Source organism: Ahaetulla prasina, chromosome 4 (assembly GCF_028640845.1).
Source record: "Ahaetulla prasina isolate Xishuangbanna chromosome 4, ASM2864084v1, whole genome shotgun sequence".
In the NCBI taxonomy this organism is placed as follows: domain Eukaryota; kingdom Metazoa; phylum Chordata; class Lepidosauria; order Squamata; family Colubridae; genus Ahaetulla; species Ahaetulla prasina.
In genome coordinates this window covers 2,927,501-2,952,257 of record NC_080542.1, presented here as the reverse complement: position 1 = coordinate 2,952,257, position 24,757 = coordinate 2,927,501, and the positions used below count along the sequence as shown (strand labels likewise).

Sequence of the window (24,757 nt, the reverse complement as noted above, 5' to 3'; positions counted from 1 at the left end):
GCCCCCAGTGGGTGGGAGAGCCTTCTCTGTGGCAGCACCGGCCCTTTGGAACGAGTTACCTCCGGGGTTACGCCAACTCCCCGACCTCCGAACCTTCAAGCAGGAACTGAAGACCTTACTATTTAATCGTGCGGGACTAGCCTGAGTGTATTTTAATTATAATTTTAAATTTTAAGGGTTTTTACGTCGGTCTATGACCTTTTAGTTAATTAGGCCTATTTAATATTTGTTTTAAATTCGTTTTAAATTTGTTATTTATATTATGTATTATTTGTGTTTTTAATAAGGCTGTAAACCGCCCTGAGTCCTTCGGGAGAAGGGCGGTATAGAAATTAAACTATAAATAAATAAATAAAAATAAATACATTTTTAGCCTCATCTTAAAAATAAAAATTTCCAAACTCTAGCGCTCTCATCTAAATGACTCTAAAACATACAGAATCATAGGGCTGGAAGGGACCCGAGAGGTCTTCTACTCCAACCCCCTGTTCAAGCAGGAGACCCTATACCAGGGGTGAAATGCTCCTGGTTCGGACTGGATCGGCTGATCCAGAAGCGATGGTGGCGGGCGGTTCGGAGAACCGTGTCGTGTCCCACTCCTCCGCTGACGGCCGGGTCAGGGAAATCCGAATCAGGCGTGCCTCTGCAGCTCTGCCAAAGTCCTAGCAAAGTCCTCAAGGCAGGCAGGAGACCAGAAAGTGACTTCAGCAAGATATGTTCAACTTTGCCTGACTCAAAGAATGCCAGAAAGCAGATCCTTTATATAGGCCATGGGGTGTGGCTCCATGACTCAGCACTTATCCAGGCCTGCCCCTCCCTTCCTTCTGACGCCGCCGCCTATCAATTCTTCTGAAGCGAGGGTCACTCCAGTCGGCAGCTGTTGGTAATTGACCTCCCTCAGGCTCACATGCTGTGGGGAGGGGGCGGGGTCTAGTTGCTCCGTTTGCCTGGGCATGGAGCCAGGGCTGGGGCCGGGAGGTGCTTCCTCCTCCTCAGCCTGTCTGGGCATGAAGCCAGGGCTTGGGCCGGGAGGTGCTTCCTCCTCCTCAGCCTGTCTGGGCATGGAGCCAGGGCTGGGGCCGGGAGGCATACTAGGACATTCCTCAGCATTCGGAAGCAGATAAGAAGGCCCTGGCTGCGGTGAGAGCGGGCAAGACACAACAAACCGGTAGGAAAAATCCCTTGCATTTGGTGCGTGGTGCCAGCCAGCAAACCGGTAGTAAATCAGTTCAAATTTTACCAGTGCCCTATACCCGTCATGGCAAACCTGTGGCACGCAGAGAGGGCACGTGTACCATGTTGGCCAGCTGGTGTTTGGATTTGGGTACTTGGTGCTGAAAAGCTTTGCCATCTCTGCCCTATACCAGACAAATGGCTGTCCAATCTCTTCTTAAATACCTCCACTGATGGAGCACCCACAACTTCCAGCGGCAAGCAGTTCCATTGCTTAATTGTTCTCTCTGTCAGGAAATCCCTCCTTAGTTCCAGGTTGCTTCTCTCCTTGATTAGTTTCCATCCGTTGCTTCTTCTCCTGCCTTGGGGAATAGCTTGACCCCATCAAATACTGGAAGACTGATCTCCTTCTGGTCAGCATCTACCCATTACTCAGGTCCTATGGAGCTCAAATCAAGGCCTTTTCCCTGTGAGAGCCGTTCAAGTATTGGGAGATGCTCTCGTGCCTCCCTTGGGCCTTCTTTGGTAGGCTAAACATTCATTACTCCTTAGCCCCCGGGAGGTATGCAAACGTGGCAGGTTTAAGACTTGCCACGTTTGGCAAGAGTTGTGGACTTCAACTCCCAACACGGCTGGCTGGTTGGCTGGCTGAGGAATTCTGGGAGTTGAAGTCCACAAGTCTTACCTTGGCTGAGTTTGAACCTTAGAAGCCTTAGCTGTTCATACATACGATTTAGCTTTCAGACCCCTAATTGTTTCAGAATAGAATAGAATAGAATAGAATAGAATAGAATAGAATAGAATAGAATAGAATAGAATAGAATAGAACTGAACTGAACTGAATTGAATTCAGAATTAGAATAGACAATAGAATAGGATAGGATAGGATAGGATAGGATAGGATAGGATAGGATAGGATAGGATAGGATAGGATAGAATAGAATAGAATAGAATAGAATTAATATAGAATAGAAAATAGAATAATAGAATTTATTTATTTAATTAAACTTTTATACCGCCCTTCTCCCGAAGGACTCAGGGCGGTGTACAGCTTACATTAAAACAATTAATATACACACTAAAATAACAAAAAACTTATTCAATAAAAGGCCGAAATTAAAACCGTCCAATTGGCCATATAAAATACTCAATAAAATTACAATTGAAAAATTTAAAATTTAGAATTTAGAATTTAGAATTTAAAAATCAGGCCAGTCCCGCTTGGATAAATAGATAAGTTTTCAGATAAATAGATAAGTTAAGAATAGAATAGAATTCAGAATTAGAATATAGAATAGAATAGAATTAATATAGAATAAAATAAAAAGTAGAATAGAATAGAATAGAATATAGAATAGAATAGAGTAGAGTCTGGTAGAATAGTTTTTACATAGACGTCTGTAAAGCTTTTGATTCAGTGGTACATGACAAATTACTGCTAAAACTAAAATCCTATGGCATTTCTGGACTCCCACATAAATGGATAACTGCCTTCCTGTCAAACAGGCAACGTGATCAAAATAGGAAGCACTCAATCAAATCCTGTACCTGTTAATAGTGGTGTTCCCCAAGGCAGCGTTCTAGGACCAACAGTCTTCATACTTTACATAAATGACCTTCGCGATCATGTTAGAAAGCAGTTGTGTTCTCTTTGCTGACGATGTTCAACTAGTCAACACTACAGACAACGCAGCTACCCTTCAAAAAGTCCTTGACCGTGTGTCAGATTGGCCTAACAAGTGGCAACTTCAAATCTCAACCAACAAATGCTCCGGCTTGTACATTGGCAAAAAAAATTTCAAAACATAAAATGCAAATTAAGCGGACATGACCTTATAGATGACCTTCACTCTGTCAAGGACCTTGGAGTCCTCATTTCTAAAGATCTAAGTGCCAGAGGCCACTGTAACAACATTGCCAAGAAGGCATTAAGAGTTGTTAACCTAATCTGGCATAGCTTCTCCTCTGATAATACTGTACTACTAACCACAGCATACAAAACCTTTGCTAGACCAATTCTTGAATACAGCTCATCTGTCTGGAACCCGCACTGCGTATCGGACATAAATACAATCGAGAGAGTCCAGAGGTATTTCACGAGAAGAGTCCTCCACTCCTTTGCTCGCAATAAAATACCTTATGCCACCAGACTCCAAATTTTGGGCTTCGACAACTTAGAACTACGCCAACTTCGGTCTGACCTAAGCATAGTACATAAAATTATCTACCCCAATGTCCTACCTGTCAATGACGACTTCAGCTTCAATTACAACAATACACGAGCAAATAATAGATACAAACTCAAGGTAAACCGCTCCAAACTCGATTGCAGAAAATACGACTTCGTTAACACAGTGGTCAAAGCCTGGGATGTACTACCTGACTCTGTAGTTTCTTCCCCCAACCCCCAAAACTTTAACCTTAGACTAGCTACCGTTGAACTCACCCCAATCCTAAGAGGTCTGTAAGGGGGTGTGCGTAAGTTCACCTGGGTGCCTCCCGTTCCTGTCCTAATATTTCTTTTTACTTACTCTTTTCATGCATCCAAATTATGTTTATACTTTTACCTGTTATTTTATATGTGATTGACAAAATAAATAAATAAAAATAAAAATAAATAAATAAATAGAGTAGACTAGGAATAGAATAGAATGAGTTGGAAGGGACCTTGGAGGTCCTCTAGTCCAACCCCCTATAGAATAGAATAGAATAGAATAGAATAGAATAGAATAGAATAGAATAGAATATAGAATAGAATAGAATAGAATAGAATAGAATAGAATAGAATAGAATAGAATATAGAATAGAATAAAATAGAATAGAATAGAATAGAATAGAATAGAATAGAATAGAATAGAATAGAATAGAAGCAGAGCAGAGCAGAATAGAATAGAATAAAAATAGAAAAACAGAGTTGGAAGGGACCTTGGAGGTCCTCTAGTCCAACCCCCTGCAAAATAAAATAGAATAGAATAGAATAGAATATAGAATAGAATAGAATAGAATAGAATAGAATAGAATAGAATAGAATAGAATAGAAAATATGGAATGGAATGGAATGGAATGGAATGGAATAGAATAGAATAGAATAGAATATAGAATAGAAAATATGGAATGGAATGGAATGGAATGGAATAGAATAGAATAGAAAAAATGGAATGGAATGGAATGGAATGGAATGGAATAGAATAGAATAGAATATAGAATAGAATAGAATAGAATAGAAAATATGGAATGGAATGGAATGGAATGGAATAGAATAGAATAGAAAAAATGGAATGGAATGGAATGGAATGGAATGGAATAGAATAGAATAGAATAGAATAGAATAGAATAGAATAGAATAGAATAGAATAGAATAGAATAAGGAATGGAATGGAATGGAATGGAATGGAATAGAATAGAAAAAATGGAATGGAATGGAATGGAATGGAATAGAATAGAATAAGGAATGGAATGGAATGGAATGGAATGGAATGGAATAAGGAATGGAATGGAATGGAATGGAATGGAATAGAATAGAATAGAATAGAATAGAATAGAATAGAATAGAATAGAATAGAATAGAATAGAATAGAATAGAAAATATGGAATGGAATGGAATGGAATGGAATAGAATAGAAAAAATGGAATGGAATGGAATGGAATGGAATGGAATGGAATGGAATAGAATAGAATAGAATAGAATAGAATAGAATAGAATAGAATAGAATAGAAAAAATGGAATGGAATGGAATGGAATGGAATGGAATGGAATGGAATGGAATAGAATAGAATAGAAAAAATGGAATGGAATGGAATGGAATGGAATGGAATGGAATGGAATAGAATAGAATAGAATAGAATAAGGAATGGAATGGAATGGAATGGAATGGAATGGAATGGAATAGAATGGAATAGAATAAGGAATGGAATGGAATGGAATGGAATGGAATAGAATAGAATAGAATAGAATAGAATAAGGAATGGAATGGAATGGAATAGAATAGAATAGAATAGAATAGAATAAGGAATGGAATGGAATGGAATGGAATGGAATAGAATGGAATAGAATAGAATAGAATAGAATAGAATAGAATAGAATAGAATAGAATAGAATAGAATAGAAAATATGGAATGGAATGGAATGGAATGGAATAGAATAGAAAAAATGGAATGGAATGGAATGGAATGGAATGGAATAGAATAGAATAGAATAGAATAGAATAAGGAATGGAATGGAATGGAATGGAATGGAATAGAATGGAATAGAATAGAATAGAATAGAATAGAATAGAATAGAATAGAATAGAATAGAAAATATGGAATGGAATGGAATGGAATGGAATAGAATAGAAAAAATGGAATGGAATGGAATGGAATGGAATGGAATGGAATAGAATAGAATAGAATAGAATAAGGAATGGAATGGAATGGAATGGAATGGAATGGAATAGAATAGAAAAAATGGAATGGAATGGAATGGAATGGAATGGAATGGAATGGAATGGAATAGAATAGAATAGAATAAGGAATGGAATGGAATAGAATAGAATAGAATAAGGAATGGAATGGAATAAAATAGAATAGAATAGAATAGAATAGAATAGAATAGAATAGAATAGAATAGAATAGAATAGAAAATATGGAATGGAATGGAATGGAATGGAATAGAATAGAATAGAAAATATGGAATGGAATGGAATGGAATGGAATGGAATGGAATGGAATGGAATAGAATAGAATAGAATAGAATAGAATAGAATAGAATAGAATAGAATAGAATAGAATAGAATAGAATAGAATAGAATCGGAGCAGAGCAGAGCAGAGCAGAGCAGAGCAGAATAGAATACAAATAGAAAAACAGAGTTGGAAGGGACCTTGGAGGTCTTCTAGTCCAACCCCCTGCTCAGGCAGGAAACCCTCCGCCACTTCAGACAAACGGTTATCCAATCTCTTCTTAAAAACCTCCAGCGATGAAACACCCACAACCTCTGGAGGCAAGTAGTTCCACTGGTTCATTGTTGGGAAACCCCTGAGACCTGGGAACGCTGCTACCATGTCACCCCTGGTCCTCCTTCTCTGCACCCTTTCTAGGATCTCGGCATTCCTACTGCGTCAGGGAGCCTGTCGTGGTTTTTCTGGCAAGGCTGTCACTCTTCTCTCCCGCCCCGTCCCAGGGTCCAAAAAAGACGGCTGATTTTGACACCCCCCCCATTCTAGGTAATCCGAACTTGAGCCCATTTTTTTTTTTTTTTGGTTACCTGGGAGAAGATAAGCACTCGGTGGCCCTGCTCCTTCAGCTTCCTCAGCATCTTCTGTAGTAGCATCAGTTTCCCAGAGGCCTTGATGAGGGCCCCCCCTTCGTAGGCACCGCTTGGCAGCTTGGGGGATTCCTGCAGGGACAAAAGACAGTTGGTTAGGTTGCTCTCCCTAGGGAAAACAACACAATAAAGAGGGGAGGGGGTGTCTTTAAGCTTTTGGATGAGGGAGGGAGGGAGGGAAAGCCCGGGGGGTGGGGGTGGGGGAACTGGACGAATGAACTGATTCGCCAACCGAGGACCTCTCGCATCACTTCCGAAAGTTAAATGTGGAACACTTTTTTTTAAAATTTGAATTTATATCCCGCCCTTCTCCGAAGACTCAGGGCGGCTTACACAGTGTTAAGCAATAGTCTTCATCCTATTTGTATATTTATATACAAAGTCAACTTTGTATTGCCCCCAACAATCTGGGTCCTCATTTTACCTACCTTATAAAGCAGGGGTGTCCAAACTTGGTCCCTTTAAGACTTGTGGACTTCAACTCCCAGAGTTCCTCAGCCAGCTTTGCTGGCTGAGGGACTCTGGGAGTTGAAGTCCACAAGTCTTAAAGGGACCAAGTTTGGACACCCCTGTTATAAAGGATGGAAGGCTGAGTCAACCTTGGGCCTGGTGGGACTCGAGCCTGCAGTAATTGTAATTGCAGGCAGCTGTGTGTTAATAACAGGCTGCACTAGCCTGGTGAGCCACTTCCCAGCCCTTATAATAAGACTCAAGAATAAGCTCTTGAGTCTGGTTGTTTCCTTGCAGGCATTGCAGGACCCAGCTAGGCAATGTCATCAGTACTTGAAAGGGGTATGATTTATGGGGAGGAGGAGGAAGATGGAGGAGGAGGAGGAGGAGGAGGAAGAAGAAGAAGAAGAAGAAGAAAGAGAGAGAGAGAGAGAGAGAAAGAAAGAGGCAGAGGAGAAGGAGGAGGAAGAAAAGGAGGAAGAAGAGGAATTAAAATAACAGTGAAGGAGGAGGAGGAGGAGGAGCAGAAGGAGAAGGAGAAGAAGAAGAAGAAGAAGAAGGGGAAGGAGGAGGAGGAGGAGAAGAGGGGGAAGGAGGAGAAAAAAGAAAGAGAAAGAAAGAAAGAAAGAAAAAGAAAGAAAGAAAAAGAACGAAAGAAAAGGAGATGGAGGAGGAGGAGGAGGAGGAGGAGGAGAAAAAGAAAGAAAGAAAGAGAAAGAAAGAAAGAAAGAGGCAGAGGAGAAGGAGAAGAAGAAGAAGAGGAAGAAGAGGAGAAGGAGGAGGAAGAAGAGGAGGAAGAAGAGGAATTAAAATAATAGTGAGGGAGGAGGAGGAGGAGCAGGAGAAGGAGAAGAAGAAGAGGGGGAAGGAGGAAGAGGAGAAGGAGAAGAAGAAGAAGAAGAGGAAGAAGAAAGAGAGAGAGAGAGAGAGAAAGAAAGAGGCAGAGGAGGAGGAGGAGGAAGAAAAGGAGGAAGAAGAGGAATTAAAATAATAGTGAAGGAGGAGGAGGAGGAGGTGCAGAAGGAGAAGGAGAAGAAGAAGAAGAAGAAGAAGAAGAAGAAGAAGAAAAAGAGGGGGAAGGAGGAAGAGGAGAAGAGGGGGAAGGAGGAGAAAAAAGAAAGAGAAAGAAAGAAAGAAAAGGAGGAGGAGGAGGAGGAGGAGGAGGAGGAGGAGGAGGAGGAGGAGGAGAACTCCTTTGGGGTCCTTGATGTTCTCTTATCTGGATGGTTTTCTTACAGACGTTTCATGACCCGACCAGGGAACCTCCTCAGTACCAGAGGGAGTGGGGTTTTTGGAGTGGAAGAGAAGAGGAGGGGAGGAGGAGTTCTTGGTAGTCTTTGAGCTCGGTGGTTTTCTTCCAGACATTTCATGATCCAACAAGGTAATGCCATCAGGAGTAGAAGGGAATGGGGTTTGTGGAGAGGAAGTGGTGTAGGTGTAGGAGGAGGAGGAGGAGGAGGAAGAAGAGGGAAGAGGAGGAGGACGGGGAGGAGAATGACTGCGGGGTCCTTGATGGTATGTAAACTTGGTTACTTCCTTGCAGACGTCTCATGACCCAACTAGGGAACATCATCAGTGCTACAAGAAAGCAGGGTTTGTTCTCTGTTTATGGCTGCCCTGTCAGTGCTGACGGTGGCCGTATTTGTGGTGATTCCTTCACCGGGAACTACCCTAACCCTTGACTAGGAGGTCTTTGCCAAAAATCGAGACCCAGATAAGTAGAGATTAAGACCAGGATCAATTTCCAGACCAACATCCCAGCAAGAAACCAACATCCCAATCAACGAACAAGCAACTCGGACAAACAATCCAACAGTAAAGAAGAGCCTAATCAAGGAACCACCGAGATCACACCCACGAACAGTAACGAAACAAGTGTATAAACAGAGAGCAAACCCTTCTCCCTTCCAGCACTGATGATGTTACCTAGCTGGGTCAGGAAACGTCTGCAAGAAAACCACCAAGCTCAGAGACCACCAAGGACACCAGAGTCGTCCTTCTCTTTTTCCTCCTCCTCTTCTTCCACCTTCTCCTCTTCCTCCCCTTCTCCTTCCCCCACTCCACACATCCCTGATTATGTTCCCTAGCTGGGTTTATGTTTATGTTTATTTAAATTTTTATACCGCCCTTCTCCCGAAGGACTCGGGGCGGTGTACAGCCAAGATTAAAACAATTAAATATACAAAATTAAAATAGCAATTAAAATACATATTCAATAAATGGCCGAATTAAAACCGTCAAATTGACCGATACTAAAATACCCCAATAAAATTATTAAAAATCAAAAATTTAAAAATCAAGCCAGTCCCGTTTGGGTAAACAAATACGTTTTCAATTCACGGCGAAATTCACGGGTCAGAAAATGTCTGCAAGGAAACCACCAAGCTCAGAGAGCATCAAGGACCTCACAGTTCTCCTCCTCCTCCTCCTCCTCCTCCTTCTCTCCACAAACCCCACTCCCTTCCAGCACTGATGATGTTCCCTAGTTGGGTCATGAAACGTCTGCAAGAAAACCACCCAGCTCAGAGACAACCAAAGACCCCACATTTCAACCCTGAGCTACAAATATTTCCCTTCTCTTGATACAAGGTTAAATGCAAATTTCAAAACTTATCCAGGGTTTCCTTCTGCAGTTTCTCCAGTGGAAAAAGCTGCCCTCCTGCTGGTGTGATTGGCCGACGGGAACTGAAGACGACAATTCCTGCCGCCAGAGATACAAACAGCCCTGGTTTCCCCCCCCCTCCCTCCCCCATCCTGTGGCAGCCACTGGGCTGGCAAACATACCATGGCAGCGACGGGGAAGAGGTACGGGTGGTTGCAGCATTTCTTCAAGTCCATCATGATGTTGAGCAGAGAGACCTGGTTCCCGCCGCCGCGCGAGTTCAGAGCTTCAAAGTTGCGAGTCAAGATGTATTTATAGTATTTCCTGATTTGGGAAAAAGGAGGGTTAGAGGAAAAAATAAATGTACGTATGTGTTACTTGAAATAGATTCGGAAAGGGACTTGGTAAAGGACTGTATGGTAAAGTGGGCACAAAATTTTCAGGAGCCAATATTATTGGAAACTTGGGAAAAAAATTGGGTTAGAAATGTTAGAAATTCACGCAGGCACAGAATCTGAGGGCAAATTTTTATAAAATGTTTTATAGATGGCACTTAGATCCTAAGAAATTATCGTGTATGTACCCAGATACGCAAGCAAAATGTTGGAGATGTAATTGTGATGATGCTACATATTTTCATATTTGGTGGACTTGTAAGGATATAAAGACCTTTTGGATAAAAATTTGGTGGATTTTACAAAATGTTTTGAAAAAGAAGATAAAGTTCCTGCCGCAATTTTTTTTGTTGGGAATTATTACGGGCTGTACAGTAATTGAGACTAAATTGATTTTAAATCTAATAACAGCAGCAAGATTACTAATAGGACAGTACTGGAAGAAAAAAGAAGTACCTACAATAGAAGAATGGATATTGAAAGTTGCCAATTTGGCTGAGATGGCGAAGATATCAGCCTTTTTGAAAGACAATACGCAAGAAAGATACTTAAAGGAATGGAAAAAGTGGATTGACTATATTCAAAGTAGATACCAGACTAAGAGTTATCAGACTGTTTTTGAATGATTATGATGTATTATTTTTGATTGTTTTCGGGGGAAGTTAGGAATTGATGATTGTAGGGGTATAATTAAGTTGGGATGAAAACATTTAGCATATGTTTGTTTTATTTTTAACTATACCTTGTGCTCGTTCCGGGAAGTCGGGGGGGGGGGGGAGGGGGGTTGTGAAGGGAGGGGGGAGGGGAGGTGGGGGGAAAGGGGGAAAATTTTTTCTGTAAAACCTTTTGAATAATAATAATAAAAAAAGATGTATTTATAGTATTTCCTGATTTGGGAAAAAGGAGGGTTAGAGGAAAAAAATAAAATAAAAATAAGAAGGGAAGGGGGACTAATCTAAGAAAAGGTCCTATAACCTACAGTAGTGGCCAAAATTGTGGAAACCTTTTTTTGGGAGAAGTTGTATTTTCTTAAAACTAGATAATAACACCACTTTTTTTCTTTTTGGAGTACTACCCTAAAATTATATATCAATGAAAAGATCATTTAATCGAGAATGTAATGCAATCACTTAGATGAAGGATTTGCTGTTAGAATAGCAGCTACAGTAGAAAGAAAAAAAGTGAAACACCTAGAAAAAAAACACCGAAATATACAAAAATGATCACCGTAGATAAAATGAGATGTACCAAAATGATCCCCATGTCAGTTAATACTTGGTTGGGTAACCTTTAGCATGAGTGACGGCCTTACGACGTCTGCCCATGGAGTGAACTAAATTTTTGATTTCTGCAGCTGTTCTCATGTGAAACCAACATTGAATGATGGCTTCTATTAACTGGGTTTTATTGCTGGGTCGCTTCTGACTAACCAGTTTCTTTATTCGGCTCCATAGATTTTCCATCGGGTGAAGGTCTGGGCTAATCCCAGGACATTCCAGCAGTGGAATAAGATGATCTTGAAACTCCCCCCCCAAAAAAGTGCTGTTATTAGCCATCAAACCTCAAAAATACAATTTTCCCAAATGTACATACCCACAGTAACACATATAATAACTATATGTGTGTGGGGGTGGGGGTGGGGGGACAGGATGGGGAGAATCCTATAACTAGATGGCGATATTGCTCATCCAGTTACTGAGTTGATCCATTTTTAAGTAGTTCATTCAATATTTTGAACCCCAGCTGCTATGTCACGGATATATCAATATAGCTGCTAGGTCTTTAGCTGGCTTGGTTGAACGAGATTGTGCAGACGGACAAAGAGAGCTCTGTCCAATGAATCCCCCTCTGATAGCAATTCCTGTACGAGTCCCAAAAATAATTGGTTTTGCCAGAAGCGAACACGTTGCGTTTTTAAACTTCAAGCCTGACTCACCACAGTTCTGGTGGCAAACCTGACACGCATGTCACAAGTGGCACGCCACGGCGCCTTCGCTGACACGCAGGGCCTCTGAGGCCTCCGAAAACCATACGAGCATTCTCGCACGGTTTTTGGAGGTTCCAGAGTCCACGTGAGAACCAGGTTCCCATCAGACGATTTCGAGAGGGTTTCGAGAGGAGAGTCCACAGAGGCCTCTTTTGTGTGTGCGTGTTTGTGTTTGTGTATGTGAGAGAGAGAGAGAGAGAGAGAGAGAGAGAGAGAGAGAGAGGCAGAAAGACGGAGAGAGAAAAAGAGATAAAAAAGAAAGAGAGATGGCGCGAGAGAGAGAGACAGAAAGAAAGAAAAAGAGGGAGAGAGAGAAGAGAAAAAGAAAGAGACAAAAGAGAAAGAGATAGACAGAGGAAAAAAGAGAGAGAAAGAGGGAGAGAAAAAAAGAGAGAAAGACAAAAAGAGAGAGAGGAGGTCAGAGACAAAAAAGGCAGAAAGAGGGAGAGAGAGAAAAGAGAGAGAAAAAAGAAAGAGAAAGAAAAAGATGGAGAGAAAGAGAGACAGAAAGAGAGACGAAGAGAAAGAGAGAGAAAAAGAGACAGAGAGAGAAAAGGACAGACACAGAGAGGGAAAAGAGAGGGAGGGAGAAAAAGAGAGAAAAATAAGAGAGAAAGAGAAAAGAGAAAGAGAGAGAGGGAGAGAAAACAGAAAGAGGGAAAGAAAAAGAGAAAGAAAGAGAAAGACAAAAAGAGAGAAAGTCAGAGAAAAAAGAGGCAGAAAGAGGGAGAGAGAAAAGAGAGAAAAGAGAAAAAGATGGAAAGAGACAGAAAGACAGATGAAGAGAAAGAGAGAGAAAAGAGACAGAGAGAGAAAAGACAGACACAGAGAGGGAAAAGAGAGGAGGGAGAAAAAGAGAGAAAATAAGAGAGAACAAGAGAAAAGAGACAGAAGAGAGATGAAGAGAAGAGAAAAGAGAAGAAAAAGAGAAAGAAAAGATGGAGAGAGAGACAGAAAGAGAGATGAAGAGAGAGAGAGAAAAGAGACAGAGAGAGAAAAGGACAGACACAGAGAGGGAAAAGAGAGGAGGGAGAAAAAGAGAGAAAATAAGAGAGAAAGAGAAAGAGAAAGAGAGAGAGAGAGAAAGAGACAGAAAGAGAGAAAGAAAGAGAAAGAAAGAGAAAGACAAAAGAGAGAAAGTCAGAGAAAAAGAGGCAGAAAGAGGAGAGAAAAAGAGAGAAAAGAAAAGATGGAAAGAGACAGAAAGACAGATGAAGAGAAAGAGAGAAAAGAGACAGAGAGAGAAAAGACAGACACAGAGAGGGAAAAGAGAGGAGGGAGAAAAAGAGAGAAAATAAGAGAGAACAAGAGAAAAGAGACAGAAAGAGAGATGAAGAGAAGAGAAAAGAGAAGAGAAAAAGAGAGAAAGAGACAGAGAGAGGGAAACAGAGAGGGAGGGAGAAAAAAAGAGGAAAATAAGAGAGAAAGAGAGAAAGAGAGAAAAGAGAAAAAGAGAGACAGAGAAAAGAGGAGAGAGAAAAAGAGGGAGGGAGGAAAGAGAGAGAAAGAGAGAGCCAGTAAAATCAAACTAGCCATTTTCTGAAGTTTGGACCCGACATGCAAATTCCTCACTCACAAAACTTTACCGACTCCCGGAAATGTGTATTTTATAACGGTGTCCCCACCTGACTTCCAAACACACACAAACCCTAAAAAAAAAAAGGAAATCCCAAATGTGCTCTCCTCCCCCCCCCCCCAGCCACCCCCCCACCCCTTTCTTGGGTTTTTCTTCTTTGAAAAGGTTTTTCACTTTTCCAGTTCCTGAACTTCCAAGAACCAAGGATCTTCCGGTGGGGAAGAAGCGAAAGGTTTTCAAAGGAAAAGAAAGAGAAAAGAAAGAGAAAAGACAAAAGAGAGAAAGTCAGAGAAAAGAGGCAGAAAGAGGAGAGAAAAGAGAGAAAAGAAAAGATGGAAAGAGACAGAAAGACAGATGAAGAGAAAGAGAGAAAAGAGACAGAGAGAGAAAAGACAGACACAGAGAGGGAAAAGAGAGGAGGGAGAAAAAGAGAGAAAATAAGAGAGAACAAGAGAAAAGAGACAGAAAGAGAGATGAAGAGAAGAGAAAAGAGAAGAGAAAAAGAGAGAAAGAGACAGAGAGAGGGAAACAGAGAGGGAGGGAGAAAAAAAGAGGAAAATAAGAGAGAAAGAGAGAAAGAGAGAAAAGAGAAAAAGAGAGACAGAGAAAAGAGGAGAGAGAAAAAGAGGGAGGGAGGAAAGAGAGAGAAAGAGAGAGCCAGTAAAATCAAACTAGCCATTTTCTGAAGTTTGGACCCGACATGCAAATTCCTCACTCACAAAACTTTACCGACTCCCGGAAATGTGTATTTTATAACGGTGTCCCCACCTGACTTCCAAACACACACAAACCCTAAAAAAAAAAAGGAAATCCCAAATGTGCTCTCCTCCCCCCCCCCCCAGCCACCCCCCCACCCCTTTCTTGGGTTTTTCTTCTTTGAAAAGGTTTTTCACTTTTCCAGTTCCTGAACTTCCAAGAACCGAAGGATCTTCCGGGTGGGGAAGAAGCGAAAGGTTTTCAAAGGAAAAAGAAAGAAAGGAAAAAACCCACGAGGAAGCCCGGTTGCCTTTTGAAAAAGAGGGAAAATTAAAATTAAAAATAAATTTAAACAGCACCTTGGAGACAACCGTGACTTGGAGGATGACGGAGAATCATCATCTCTACGGAAACCTTAAAAAAAACAAAAAACCCCAAACCCAAACGCTGCCCCCCGTACTTCTGCATGGGGCTGAGCTCCACCCGAACGATCAGCTCCGTTTTGGCCGGCATGTTCTTAAAGACGTCGGCTTTGAGGCGACGTAACATGTGAGGACCCAGGAGGTCATGGAGTTTCTTAATTTGATCCTCCTTGGAGATGTCCGCAAATTCCTCCAGGAATCCTTCCAGGTTGCTGAGGAAGAAAGAGAGAGAGAAACTGACTCTCAAATGCCATAAACGGGTAAGTCCTCGACTTATGACAGTTCACTGAGTGACCGCTCAAAGTTACAACAGCACTGGGGGGGAAAAAAGGGACGTAGGACCATTGTTTCACGCTTACGACCGCTGCAGCACTCCCCCGGTGGTCATGGGATGAAAATATTTTAGACGCTTGGCAACTGACTCGGAGTTATGACCGGGGAATCATGCGAGTCCCCCTTTTGCGACCACCTGACGAGCGAAGTCCAAACGGGGAAAGCCAGATTCACTGAACAACTAAGTGAACGACGAGGGATTCGCTTCCCAACCGTGGCAAGGAACTTGGTGAAATGGGTCAAAGCTCACTTTTTTTTCTGACTGTTTCAGTAGGCAACATGGGATTTCAGGCTCCGTCGTGGTCGTAACTCGAGGACGGGCCTGTGTACTAAGGTTAGCCCTTGATTTACGATCCCCAATAGGGATGAGAATTCCCCTTGGTTGTAAAGCAAGCCATGCCTGAATTTTTACCTTTTTAAAAGATGAACAGAGTTGGAAGGGACCTTGCAGGTCATCTAGTCCAACCCCCACCCACCCGCCCAAGCAGGAGACCCCTACACCATTTCTGACCGATGGCAGTCCAGTCTCTTCTTGAAAGCTTCCAGGGATGAAGCTCCCACAACTTCCGAAGGCAACTTCTGGTCCATCGGTTGATGGTTCTCACTGTCGGAAAATTTGTTCTTATTTCCAGGTTGAATCTCTCCTGGATCAGTTTCCATCCATTATTCCTTGTCTGGCCTTCGGGTGCTTTGCAAAATAGCTTGACCCCCCCTTCCTCCTCTCTGGGGCAGCCCCTCAAGTATTGGAAGATGCTATCCTGTCTCTCCTGGTCCTTCTCTTCACTAGACTAGCCATGTTCCTGCAGCCATTCATCGTATCTTTTAGCCTCCAGTCCCCTCATTATCTTGGTTGCTCTTCTCTGCACTTTTTCCAGAATCTCAACATTTTTTTATAGTGCGGGGACCAAAACTGGATGCAGTACTCTAGGTGTGGTCTTACTAAGACCTTCTACAGAGGAATGATTGAGTCTGTCATTTGCACCTCTATAACTGTCTGGTTCGGTTCTGCAACCCAACAAGAAAAACACAGATGTCAGAGGATAATTAGAACTGCAGAAAAAATAATTGCTACCAACCTGCCTTCCATGGAGGACCTGTATACTGCACGAATCAAGAAGAGGGCCGTGAAAATATTTGCAGATCCCTCGCATCCTGGACATAAACTGTTTCAACTCCTACCCTCAAAACGACGCTATAGAGCACTGCACACCAGAACAACTAGACACAAGAACAGTTTTTTCCCGAAGGCCATCACTCTGCTAAACAAATAATTCCATCAACACTGTCAAACTATTTACTGAATCTGCACTACTATTAATCTTCTCATCATTCCCATCACCCATCTCCTTCCACTTATGACTGTAACTTTGTTGCTTGTATCCTTATCAATATCAATAATGATATTGATTGTTTCCTGATTGCTTATTTGTACCCTATGACTTTCATTAAGTGATGTACCTTATGATTCTTGATGAAGGTATCTTTTCTTTTATGTACAGTGGGAGCTTAGGCATCAAAGACAAATTCCTTGTGTGTCCAATCACACTCGGCCAATAAAATAGAATAGAATAGAATTTTTATTGGCCAGGTGTGATTGGACACACAAGGAATTTGTCTTGGTGCAGATGCTCTCAGTGTACATAAAAGAAAAGATACCTTCATCAAGGTACAACATTTACAACACAATTGATGGTCAATATATCAATATAAATCATAAGGATTGCCAGCAACAAGTTATAGTCATACAGTCATAAGTGGAAAGAGATTGGTGATGGGAACGATGAGAAGATTAATAGTAGTGCAGATTCAGTAAATAGTTTGACAGTGTTGAGGGAATTATTTGTTTAGCAGAGTGATGGCCTTCGGGGAAAAAACTGTTCTTGTGTTCTATTCTATTCTATTCTATTCAACAATGCAAGACAAGTGAACGGGGGGGGGGGGGGGGGGAACCCCAGAATGTTAGCAATACCCAATCTGGCCAGGAGAGGGAGCCATTTTGCCAGACACAAAACTTTTGTGACGCAGAGAAACCACTGTTTTTAAGTTTCGCCAAGTCACCTGCGCATTGCACACCTACCCAGGTGACACAACCAAGGAGATGGGCTCTGGCAGGTCACCCTTCAGGTGTTGCAAAGGTTATCTTGTCAGCAAGAATACGTCCCCTCTGCTTCCTCTAGAATGCAAGAGCCTCCAACCTTGGCAACTTTTAAGATTCATCGACTTCAAGTCCCAGGTCACCACAATATATATATAAAAAAAAAAAGATGTTGAGAGTTTGGAAAGCGTGCAGAGAATAGAATAGAATAGAATTTTATTGGCCAAGTGTGATTGGACACACAAGGAATTTGTCTTGGTGCATATGCTCTCAGTGTACATAAAAGAAAAAGATACGTTCATCAAGGTACAACATTTACAACACAATTGATGGAGAAGAGCAACAATGATGATGAGGGGGCTAGAGGATAAAAGATAGGAGGAGCCACCCTCGGAGCCGATAGTCCATCGTTCTAGCCTCAACACTGCATCAAAGTCAATTTGCTTCTAGAACTAAGGAGAAGTTTCAGTGACAAGTGAGAACAATTAATCAGTGGAACAACTTGCCACCCGAAGCTCCATCGTTACTGGAGGTTTTGAAGAAGAGATTGGACAACTATTTTGTCTGAAATGGTCTTGTTTTTCCCGTATGAGCAGGGGGGTTGGATTAGAAGACCTCCAAGGTCCCTTCCAATCCTGCTATTCTGTTAAATTCCCCAGCCTGGGGAATTCTGAGAGTGGAAGTCCACGAGTCTTCAAAGTTGCCAAGTTTGGACATCTGTGATCTAACCCCTAGGATTGTCCGGTATTTAAGAGAAGGGAAGTAACGGCCCCTTTTTACTCTCCACCTCTAAGAGAGGTGAGGTGAAGGTGTTGTAGAAAAGACAAGACACAAGCCAGCTCCTCTGGGAAGGAAGGGTTTATTATATATGCGCAGGTTCAAGCACAGAACAAGGCTGTAAGTCTGAACAAATTAGGGGATTTCCAGCCAGGCTTTATATACCTTATAGCTACGTGCAAGCAGCAAATATGTTATCTCAGCATGTTACATTCCATATATGGGTATAGTTCCAAGAATAACAGAAATGGGGAACTGATATTATATCAGGGGGTCACACAGACAAGTTTACAGTTATGGCAAAGCATAATATCTGCAACGGCAGCAGGATGTGGTTATCTGAGCACAGCATATTTCTGGGTGGTAGGGGGTATATGGTCCACCGGAGGCAGCTGCTTATCTGTTTCAGCTGACAAGGCTTTTTGCTTGACCAAAGATGTTTCTTTCAGAACAAGGCCTACTGCTTGATACCTGTCTGTTTGGTTCTCATATTCCTTTACCAACCCACCTTATTCCCCCCTTTGTTACTCATCTCAAGGCAGAAGAGTAACATACCCTTCATCGGTTACCTCTGAGGTCATGTGTCCTAGCTGCCACATGGCCATAACCTGAGCCGTAGCGTTTCTTTTGGCTATCAAGGATAAGCTGTTGGATATAGTGCGCACAAAGATTGGTAGTACACAAGGAATGAGGACACAACCAGCTGCAATAAGGCCTATGAGGGCCATGATTGCCTGCAAGCCAGGTAATTTCGGGAACCAACTACCAAGACTTCCTTGAGATTCACTCCTTTGTGCCATACTTGGTCGGGGTTATATGTAAGCTGTCTTAGCTCAGTGGTTAACTGCTTGATTACTGTACCTGTCTCATCGATCTGCAGACAACAGTTAGACAGATTGAATTTACCACATACTCCTCCTTCTTTGGCTAGAATGTAGTCCAAGGCTAGTCTATTTTGGTATACTGCTGTCCTTAATCTATCTGTGGTATCTGATAGCACGTTGAGGGCAGTGCTGATTCGTATGCCAGCCATGTCTAATATTGCCTGCAAGCGTATGAGACGGTTTAACAAATAGACAGGAGTCCGGTAGCCCCAGGATCCATCCTCGGCCCATGTTGCTCTACCATAAGTACATACAATTCTCTCATTGGTCCAGATTTGCAAATCGGAGGTGTCCTTTTCCTCATATTCTGCTAGATTTTTACATGGGAAGGATGAAAATGGTGAATCAGGGTGTGTTCCATCCATTTTGTAGGCTGGAAATAAGCCTCTTTTAGTCCTTTGTCCCAGATGTTCATATACTGGTACCCCCAATACTTGTCTTGCTTGAATGGGTAAAAGGAAAATGATGGCTTAATCCAGCCTAGAATGCAGGAGCCTGACCAATTAAAGGGAAGCTGTTCATAAGCCAGCCGTCCACAAATCCAATACATGTTTTCTGGGGCCTTCCATATATTAGATGGGTTGGATGAATTGAGGTAGGATAGAAAGGTGGTATTGAATTTGTCAGGCTGTGACGAGTTACCTGGTGATTGCCATCTTGTATAGGTTATATCCCAGGAACCGAGACATATCAGGTCTCCTACTTTAGTGGTCCCATTGCGAGTAAAACAATTGTTTCCTACCAGGTTTGTAGTCAGCGTCCAGATGATGTCCTGGCTCTCATGTCTGGCTGTGATGTTTCCTGCTACCGACATGTTATTATACATTGAGGGGGCTGCCTCTGTTGCTTCCCAGGGCCATTGTTCCCCCATGTTAGTACCTCCACACACAAAACAGTTCTTAACAGTCAGAGTCTTGGCTATATCCTCTGCCATCTCTATAAACAGGTTTCTAGCATAGGGACTAATATCCACTGGGTTCTTTTCCATTTCCCTGAGCTTATCATATATTGTCCACCCTAGTGATTTGACCTGTCCTTCATAGACAGTCTCAACCTTAATAGTCAGATACGTCATGGGATCCATGCCCTGGCCATCGATGCCAAACGCATAGCTCATCATGGAGGGATATGATTGTGCTACCTCCATTATCATAGCATTTCCATTTCCCTTCGGAAGGATGTGATGTATGGACACCCTTTGTACCCGCCTCCAGTATACTCACACACACACGCCCATCCGCTACATTGGGTGGTTCCTGCACAGGGTAGCCAACTGTCCGAGTACCATGCCAGCCCTTTGGTGTTTACCTCACACAGGTATTTGTGGTTGAAATAATATGTTTTCACCCATGCATCAGACCCACATTTTGTACTCCAGCCATACGAGAGCGCTTTACAGGCATCAAACCTCAGCACTGCGGGCGGTTGTTACCCTTCAGGATTGTGGTATGGTTGATATACCATAGCCTACCTCCTCCTTGTGGCTCTGGTCTGTACCAGGCTTTTGGCAATCCGGTATATAATGTAAAGTTAAGGCGGATGGGTGTTGTAGGATTATAACAGACTAGCTTCTGGTTTTCTTTACAGTAACTGTACATAGTTTTGTTATGCACACAGTTCTGTTTCATGGGTTTACAATTCCTAGGAGCCTGTGTATGGTAGACTAAGGTGTTGATAAGCATCTGTCCTATTTTGGCTTTTGTTATACAGGGCGAACAGGTGTCGTCAGTCTTTTGTGTGGGACGCACCTGTACCTTCTTCCTTGGGCTACTGGTACTCATGCCTAGGAGGACACGCCGGTTTAAAGAGGTAGTCGGTGTCGGCGGCCTCCGTTCGACTGGTGAGGGTGAGGTAGGGAGCGATGTGGGAGACGTCCCCGGTTGTGGGGGGTTTGATGGGAAGCTAACAGTGGCCCTAGCTTTCCTTATTTCCTGTATCTTCTTCTCCAGTATGGTTTCAGGTTCTGTTAGCAAGTCATCAAAGACTGTTAGGGACTTTCCTGGTAGCACCTCAAACCCCTGAAGGTGGTGGCCTACCCCGCTCCTTGCTGCAGGGGCCGGTGTAGCCGGCAGCCGGTAGCAACTTACACCCTTAGGCCCCTGACACCTGTGATACATGTGCAGGTGGTTTCCTCTGGGGTGGACAAAGAGGCATGACGTGAGGTTAAACAGGGTACAATCTCTAGGGACTCTACTCTACCCACCTTAAAGGCAGAGAAATCTCACTGCTTCCAAGTGGATTTGACTGCTGGATCCCAAGAAGGAAAGCCAAATGATCCTTGATGTTAGATTTAAAGGAAACGGGGGAGCCAGGATGAGCAAACGGGCCCATTGGAAGACCGCAAGACTGAACATGTCCGGGCAGTGGCGGGATTCAAATAATTTAACAACCGGTTCTCTGCCTTAATGACTGGTTGGGTGGACGTGGCCAGAGTCGGTGTGACAGGCAGCACTCGCTGTCCTGAACCTGCCCCCCCCCAGAGCAAAAATGGACTACGCCCTGTTTTGGGCCAAGTAGGCCTCCCTGCAGCCTCCTGGGAGCCAAAATGGGGTGCATGGGGACTCCTGGATGGGGCGGGGCCAACCAGCAATATAACGACCGGTTCGATCGAACCGGCCCGAACCAGCTGAATCCCACGACTGCGTTTAGGTCTATCCTGAGTTCGAAAGCAAAGTGGGGGGGGAGGGAAAGGGAGCGGGGCGTACTTGAATCTTTCCGGCGTGAGGAAGTTCAGCAGGTGGAAGAGCTCCTCCAGGTTGTTTTGTAACGGCGTCCCCGTCAGAAGCAGCTTGTGGTCAATCTTGTAACCGTTGAGCACCCTGAAGAACTGAAATCGAGAGCGGAGGGCGATCAAAAGGGGCCGCCGCCGGCTTTCCCCTCCTCTTCCTCCCCCCAATCCCACAGGCCCACCGCAAAGCTGGCGCCGCCGCCATTCTCACCTTGGACTGGTTATTTTTGAGCCGGTGAGCTTCATCGACCACGAGGCAGGCCCACCGGATGGAGGCCAAGGCAGCCTGGTCAATGGTGACCAGCTCGTAGGAAGTCAGGAGGACGTGAAACTTGACCTGAGCTTCTCTCTGGGGGTGGGGGAGGGAGAAAGAGAGAAGAAGGACGCTATCACGAGCTCTACGTTTCTGTTTAGGATGCATGGACAACGTGATCGGGGGGCGGGGGGGGGGGCGGTGGTATTCGCTTACTTTCCCTACCGGTTCGCAAATGCAAGAGTGCGCGCCTTCCACACATGTGCCTGGCCTCAAAAACATGCTTAAATAGGATGGTGTACAGTCGGGGTGAGGGGGGGAAGATTGCGACTACCGGTTCTGTTGAACCGGTGTGAACCGGTTGAATACCACCTCTGAATGGGACCATCCCTCCCCTCAAATTCAAGTATTTAATATACGTTTCACAAACCTTCCACGGAGAGCCAGTTTGGTCTAGGGGATAAGGCTAGGAGACTGGGAGTTCTAGTCATGAAAGCCAGCTGGGTGATTTTGCGCCAATCACCAGGAGACAGTGAGTGAGCTCTAGTTCTGCCTTAGGCATGAAAGCCGCTGGGTGACTTTGGCCAATCACCAGGAGACAGTGAGTTCCAGTCCAGTCTTACGCATGAAATCCAACTGGGTGATTTTGGGCCAATCAACAGGAGATGGTGAGTTCTAGTCCTGCCTTAGGCATCAAAGCCGCTGGGTGACTTTGGGCCAATCACCAGGAGACTGGGAGTTCCAGTCCAGTCTTACGCATGAAATTCAACTGCGTGATTTTGGGCCAATCAACAGGAGACGGGGAGTTCTAGTTCTGCCTTAGGCATGAAAGTCGGCTGGGTGATTTTGGGCCAATCACCAGGAGACGGGGAGCTCTAGTTCTGCCTTAGGCATGAAAGCCGCTGGGTGACTTTGGGCCAATCACCAGGAGACTGGGAGTTCCAGTCCAGTCTTACGCATGAAATCCAACTGGGTGATTTTGGGCCAATCAACAGGAGATGGTGAGTTCTAGTCCTGCCTTAGGCATGAAAGCCGCTGGGTGACTTTGGGCCAATCACCAGGAGACAGTGAGTTCCAGTCCAGTCTTACGCATGAAATCCAACTGGGTGATTTTGGGCCAATCAACAGGAGATGGTGAGTTCTAGTCCTGCCTTAGGCATCAAAGCCGCTGGGTGACTTTGGGCCAATCACCAGGAGACTGGGAGTTCCAGTCCAGTCTTACGCATGAAATTCAACTGCGTGATTTTGGGCCAATCAACAGGAGACGGGGAGTTCTAGTTCTGCCTTAGGCATGAAAGCCGGCTGGGTGATTTTGGGCCAATCACCAGGAGACGAGGAGCTCTAGTTCTGCCTTAGGCATGAAAGCCGCTGGGTGACTTTGGGCCAATCACCAGGAGACAGTGAGTTCCAGTCCAGTCTTACGCATGAAATCCAACTGGGTGATTTTGGGCCAATCAACAGGAGATGGTGAGTTCTAGTCCTGCCTTAGGCATCAAAGCCGCTGGGTGACTTTGGGCCAATCACCAGGAGACTGGGAGTTCCAGTCCAGTCTTACGCATGAAATTCAACTGCGTGATTTTGGGCCAATCAACAGGAGACGGGGAGTTCTAGTTCTGCCTTAGGCATGAAAGCCGGCTGGGTGATTTTGGGCCAATCACCAGGAGACGGGGAGCTCTAGTTCTGCCTTAGGCATGAAAGCCGGCTGGGTGACTTTGGGCCAATCACCAGGAGACTGGGAGTTCCAGTCCAGTCTTACGCATGAAATCCAACTGGGTGATTTTGGGCCAATCAACAGGAGATGGTGAGTTCTAGTCCTGCCTTAAGCATGAAAGCTGGCTGGGTGACTTTGGGCCAATCACCAGGAGATGGTGAGTTCTAGTCCCGGCATAGGGATGAAAGCCAGCTGGGTGACTTTGAGCCAATCACTGGGTGATAGTGAGTTCTAGTCCCGCCTTAAACTGTCTGAGTCTTCCACCTGCTCCACTGGAACAATTCCACTGGAATATATAGATATATAGATATATATTCTCCTTCACTTGCCTTCATTTTGAAGGCTTTCTTCCCGCCTTTGATGGCGTTGTCCTCGAAGGAAAATTCGTTCTCTCGGATGATCGAACGGCTGTCTTTGTCTCCCGTGTAGGTCACCACGTAGAAATTCGGCGCCCACATCTGAAACTCCCGTTCCCAGTTGATGATGGTGGACAGAGGGGCGCTGACCAGGAAGGGCCCCTTGGTGTGGCCCTGGATATGGGTGGCGACAAAAATAAAAAGGAGGGCAGCAGATCAGGGACGAATTACAAGCAGTCCTCGACGTACAACACTTCATTTAGTGACCGTTCGGAGGGACGACGGGGTTGGGGGGGAAAAAAGTGAGCGATGACCGTTTTCCACACTTAACGACCGTTGTGGCAACTCCGTGGTCACCTGATCAAAATTTAGATGGTTGCCGATGGATTCGTATTTATGACGGTTGCAGTGCCCCCCCCCCCCCCGGGGTCAACCAATCCCCTTTTTTTGCGACCATCTGACAAGCAAAGCCCCTGGGGAAACCAGATTCACTTAACCATCGCTGTGATCCACAGAACAACTGTGGCAAGAAAGGTCGTAAAAACGGGGCAAAACTCACTTCACAAAGGCAGAAATGCTGGGCTCAATTGTGGCCGTAAGTCGAGGACTACTGGTATTACGATATCACAATTTGTAACAATGTGTTGGATTACTCCAGTTCTCATAGCAATAGCACTTCAAGACTTATATCCCGCTTCATACTGCTTTCCAGCCCTCTCTAAGCGGTTTACAGAGTCAGCCTCTGGCCCCCCCAACCATCTGGGTCCTCATTTGACCCACCTCGGAAGGACGGAAGGCTGAGTCAACCTTGAGCCAGTCAGGATCGAACTACTGGCAGTGGGAAGAATTAGCCTGCAATAGTGCACTCTAGGGACGCGGTAGCTCAGCGGCTAAGACGCTGAGCTTGTCGATCAAAAGGTCGGCAGTTCAGCGGTTCGAATCCCGAGTGCCGCGGAACAGGGTGAGCTCCCGTGACTTGTCCCAGCTTCTGCCAACCTAGCAGTTCGAAAGCACG

General features: G+C 44.1%; 1 protein-coding gene across 1 annotated transcript in view; it reads right to left on the bottom strand.

The window, feature by feature from the left end:
* Nucleotides 1-24,757, bottom strand: part of CHD3 (chromodomain helicase DNA binding protein 3) — a 150,989-nt gene that overhangs the window by 48,548 nt on the left and 77,684 nt on the right. Inside the window, exons 15-20 of the mRNA XM_058184225.1 lie at nucleotides 23,716-23,916; nucleotides 21,634-21,771; nucleotides 21,400-21,521; nucleotides 14,644-14,817; nucleotides 9,712-9,853; nucleotides 6,418-6,549 (exon numbers count right to left, since the gene is read on the bottom strand). Coding sequence (XP_058040208.1) covers nucleotides 6,418-6,549; nucleotides 9,712-9,853; nucleotides 14,644-14,817; nucleotides 21,400-21,521; nucleotides 21,634-21,771; nucleotides 23,716-23,916 — 909 coding nt within the window. The remainder of the gene's footprint in view (nucleotides 1-6,417; nucleotides 6,550-9,711; nucleotides 9,854-14,643; nucleotides 14,818-21,399; nucleotides 21,522-21,633; nucleotides 21,772-23,715; nucleotides 23,917-24,757) is intronic.